Raw genomic sequence first — 4,550 nt, 5'->3', positions numbered from 1 at the left:
AGTGAAGCTCTACGGATCAAGCCTCTAAAGCCCCGAAAAACTTCCACCACAAACCTTCGAATACAAAGAACATTCGAAGAGTAATCATCCAAATCATATTCCTAAATCTCAAAGTTCACTGGAATCAAGCTCAAAAGCCTCCAGAAACCTCACAAACCACAAATCATTGAAGCTCTACGGATTCAAGCCTCTAAAGCACCGAAGAACTTCCACCACAAACCTTTGAAGACGAAGAACACACGAAGAACACGAAGAACACACGAAGAACGTGAAGAACAAAGGATTTCTAACAAGCTCATAGCCAGAGATTCATTGTAATTCCGTTTCAACAATTTTCGATCCATCCTTCAACCAAATTGAAGGATACTTTGTGTTCAAGTGAAAATCACATTACCACAAATCCAATTAACAAATCTTTCAAGGAGATCGAATAGAGGATAACTCTTTTGTAAATCAACAGAGAATTGTACCACACAATCATCAATACAAATTTATATTTGTGACACTATTTTACTTGTTTGACTTTATTTCGAACCGAGAAATTTAGTCGTCCACATTAACAAACACATTTTTTGAATTATAAATACTGTAAATATATATTTTCACAATGCTTTTTAAACTAGAGTTTTCACATCCTTTTAAACCTCGTTTCTATAAATCTCTAAATAAATAGGTTCTTAACCACTTAAAACATTGGTGTGCTTTTCAAAGAATACTAGGCCATGTATAAATGTTGATGGGCCACATTTAACCACTTAAAACATTGGTGGGCTTTGCAAAGAATATTAGGCCATGTATAAATGTTGATGGGCCACATTTATAAATTGGTAAGCTTGTCAACTGGTTTGCTTTGCAGTTTGCACGTCGAAGATCATGAGCTTCATGACATGAATTTTCTCCATACTGGCTCACCAAAAACTTGGTATGCTGTCTCTCTAGAGATTTTCATTTGCTTTTGAGCAAATCATTCTCTCTGAGGCTTATGTTGCCAACATTGATCATTAAGGTATGCATTTTTTTTTTAATAGATTATTTAGTAAAGTGTTTTGAGAGATTTCTAATTTTAAAAACTCTAGTATAAAGGAATGAAAAATTTGGAAACATTTTAAATAAAGTTAAGAGACTGAGAGAAGTAGTTTACCTGTACATCAATGAGGAAGATAGGGATTTCCTTTTGAATTTCAAAGGCAGTGACGGAGCTACTCTTGTACCGTGGGGGCAATGGCCCCCTAATTTAAAAAAAAAAATTTTATTACTATATATTGTGTAGGTATTAATTTAACAATTTTGTTTTATAAAATTATACTTTACCATCTTTAATAATATTATTAATTCTTTTGAAAGTAATGTTATAGTAACAAACTTTTCTACAATATTTTTACAAACCGTTGAGGTAGCAAATTTTTATTTGTTTGTATCTAGAACTACCACTTACGTCACTTTTTTACATTACAATAACCATTAAACACATCAGCAATTTATAAAAAACGTTTGTATATGTAGCATTTTCATCATTTTAATGGCTATAAAAATTTATAGATCTAAAATCTAAAACAAAATATGCAAGTCTAGAAAATTAGCTTAGCAATAAAAATTACCAATAGCAAAAAAAAAAAAACTAAGCTCAATCAACTAATTTTACTCAAAACAAACAACTTGGTCCTTTAAAAATTTTAAACAAACTAATTTTGTCCTTACAAGCAGTACACATCAAAGACACTAAAAAAACACCTCGTGGCTAAACACAGATTCAGAGGCTAGAACGCAGCACACAGTTAGTAGCAAAGCTGCCATTCCAAATTCCAAGTCTTAGCTCCGTCCTTGTTCAAAGGGGTTTGTTAAATTGCCCTCGAACCATTTCTGTTCTACTAGGAATGCATACTTGCAATTTGCAGTAGAGACTTGGTATAGGGCCTCATTGGTAAGTGCCACAAGATCCCATGCATTGGAACCCATGGTTATGAATCCGGATCCATTAGCATTAGTATGGAACATGTTTTTCTCACAAACATACAAGCACCCACCAATAACTGTACCATTTGGGGACTTTAATGATGCAAAAGCAGTGCAAACCACAGCAAGGAATATGTTTCTAGATTGAGAGAAGACAAAAGGGATGATGCTAAATCCACACTTACTGTGGTATTTGTAAAATTAGCACAAATTCGAATTGAGTTCTTTCAGAAGATGTGATGTAAGGTAGGTAATGATTTATAAACTTTAAACAAAATACCTAATAAAAAAACAGTGCGAAGCATGGGTTAAAAACTAGTTGTAGTTAATAATGAAAGATAAGTAAACATGCAAAACCACTTCTAAATAAGGCAAGAGCAAATGAGTTAATTCAATAAGTTTAAGGAGGGAAGACGTTCAAGATTTAATGAAGTTTTAACTTTAATTAATATTTGCTCTTTAAAAAAAGTTAAACATGAACTCTACTTAGTATTTACATTTTGCACACACAGGCTCTCTGTTACAAACATCTTCTCAGATCGGAAGTGGCGCTAGGTCTCTCTTTCAAGATTCTCTTTGGTATGTCCCTTTCTTTCTCTCTCTTTTATTTTTTCCAAGCTCCTTGCCCCTCTGTTTGTGGATATTTATACTGACCTTTTTTTGTTTCTTTCAAAGATTGAATGATGGCAAATGGGGACTGTGAGGATGTATTGTTTTCAGACTATGATGACTTCACTTCTGAATATATAAAAAAAATACCGATACTGATATAACACATGTAGCCTGTAGGCAAGTGTGAAATTATTAATAGAGCAGACCTTAATTTTGTATTAAAAGCTAGTAATAAATAATTTTTTAAAATCATCATAATTATCAAATTTTATATTCATTAAAATATAAAAAATAAAAAAAAAAACCAAAAAATGTTATTATTATTATTTTTGGGTACATTGGAATAAAAAAAGCTTAATGACTGCTATCAAAAAAAAAAAAGCTTAATGAAGCCATAACTTCTCACCCTTCAATTAAAGGCGGTTGTATATTTACCCGACCTCAATTGGGCTCCGGCCCGTTTCAAGCTCTTCTATTTGGTGTATTCTATATTTTACACACACAACACAAGCTCTACGTAACAAGCGTGTTCTTAGATCAGAAGCGGCGCTAGGTTTCTCTCTGTCAAGAATCTCTTTGGTTTGGTATGTCTCTCTCTCTCTCTCTGGCACTTGTCCTCTAAGAGCATTCTTATCAGGTGTGCCAAATGCCAAACCAAATATTTGGCATTTGGCACACCAAACACCAAAAACAGAGCATCATGAGGTGTCTCTCTATTTTTTGTCTTCAATTTCTCAATTTCCCTCTTTGTGCTTCTGTATGGATTGGATTTCCTGCTTGCTTGCTTGCTAGGGTTTGAAAAATTGGGGCTTTTTTCAGAGATTGAATGATGGCAAATGAGGACTATGAGGATGTATTGTTTTCAGACTACGATGACTTCATTTCTGAATATGAAGATGGCGAAGGCGAACCTGATATTGTTCCCTGGATAGAGTGGAGTTCTGATCCCCTCCTCCAAGTCAAACTCTCTCACCCTTCTAAAATTCCTCGCCCTAGCCCTACCCCTCCCCCTACCTTCGACTCCAACCTTCAGCCTCAGCCTCAGATCATAGAGCTAGACCCATTCCATGTGCCAAAATGGTTCTCAGAGACAGAGGTATGTGCAATGTGTGGGTCGTTTCTTTTTTATTAGGAAAAGAAGAATAGAAGGTTTTTTTAAAAAAAAAAAAAAAATTAAACTTGCTTGTTCCTCAGATTTCTGAGGAGAAACGATATGAATGTTCTGTCTATGGAGAGATGCTGTTAGACCGCTACAACCAAGTTAAGGTTTGTTTCTTCTTATCTCCATCTTTCTCTCTATCTGTCTATCTGTCTATATACTTATTAATATTCAATTTGAACAAATTGGTTGGTGTAGGGCACGGATTTTGAATTTGTGAGACTTGTGAAGGTGAAACTATTTTTCGCCGCTGGTGTAAGTTTTAAAATTCAATTTGAGGCCAAGCCCAGAGCTGCTGCTGAGTACACCCTGAAAACCTTTGAAGGTTTCGTGTTCAAGGATTTTGTCTATCATAAAGTGTGGCCCCAGAGTTGTCGACTAGTAAGCCCTAATCGTGACTCTGTGTATGATGAAGAATATCGCCGTCCCAATGATGAAGAATCTGCCGTCCATGTGCACTTATGAATGGTAAGCGGCTTTGGTCCTCCGAGTTTGCACTTACGAAGTGCTTGATGGTTGGGTGGTGATCGTAATTGATTGTATTTACTTTCTGTTTTGAATGACCTGCAACCAATATTGCAAATTTTATATAACCAAAATTATTAGCGACTCTCTCTTGCATATATTCCTCTAATTTATCTGACTATTAGGTGTATATCTAATTTTTAGGGGGGATAAATTCGTTGTGTTTTTTCTTTGGGTGATCTTAATTTTTAGCGTTGTTGTTTGTTACTACCTCTATGCCATGTTTGTTGCGATAGGGTTTATGGGTTTCTCCCATGACTTGCTGAGAAAAAGGTCTCTCTTTGAATCAGAAAAAGGTCTC

General features: G+C 34.9%; 1 protein-coding gene across 2 annotated transcripts; it reads left to right on the top strand.

The window, feature by feature from the left end:
- The first annotated feature begins 2,995 nt into the window (after nt 1-2,995).
- LOC112035305 (uncharacterized) lies at nt 2,996-4,336 on the top strand. 2 transcript variants are annotated; one of them, XM_024068135.2, is made up of 4 exons: nt 2,996-3,149; nt 3,358-3,661; nt 3,760-3,831; nt 3,923-4,336. In XM_024068135.2, the coding sequence occupies exons 2-4, from the start codon at nt 3,392-3,394 to the stop codon at nt 4,187-4,189; spliced, it is 609 nt and encodes a 202-aa protein (XP_023923903.2). In that variant the 5' UTR covers nt 2,996-3,149; nt 3,358-3,391; the 3' UTR covers nt 4,190-4,336. The 2 variants fall into 2 exon arrangements, with proteins under 2 accessions (XP_023923903.2, XP_023923901.2); XM_024068133.2 differs by having other exon boundaries at nt 2,998-3,149; nt 3,385-3,661.
- The last annotated feature ends 214 nt before the right edge of the window (nt 4,337-4,550 follow it).

Source organism: Quercus suber, unplaced genomic scaffold (assembly GCF_002906115.3).
Source record: "Quercus suber isolate HL8 unplaced genomic scaffold, Cork oak 2.0 scaffold_578, whole genome shotgun sequence".
Classification (NCBI taxonomy): domain Eukaryota; kingdom Viridiplantae; phylum Streptophyta; class Magnoliopsida; order Fagales; family Fagaceae; genus Quercus; species Quercus suber.
The sequence above is the reverse complement of the archived record's forward strand: the minus strand, read 5'-3'. Positions and strand labels throughout refer to the sequence as shown.

Bases quoted from the DNA above. Each gene is read 5' to 3' on its own strand.
- LOC112035305 (XM_024068135.2), top strand. From the start codon at position 3,392: ATGATGGCAAATGAGGACTATGAGGATGTATTGTTTTCAGACTACGAT. The intron at 3,662-3,759 runs GTATGTGCAATG...CTTGTTCCTCAG, and splicing joins AATGGTTCTCAGAGACAGAG to ATTTCTGAGGAGAAACGATA. The intron at 3,832-3,922 runs GTTTGTTTCTTC...TGGTTGGTGTAG, and splicing joins ACCGCTACAACCAAGTTAAG to GGCACGGATTTTGAATTTGT.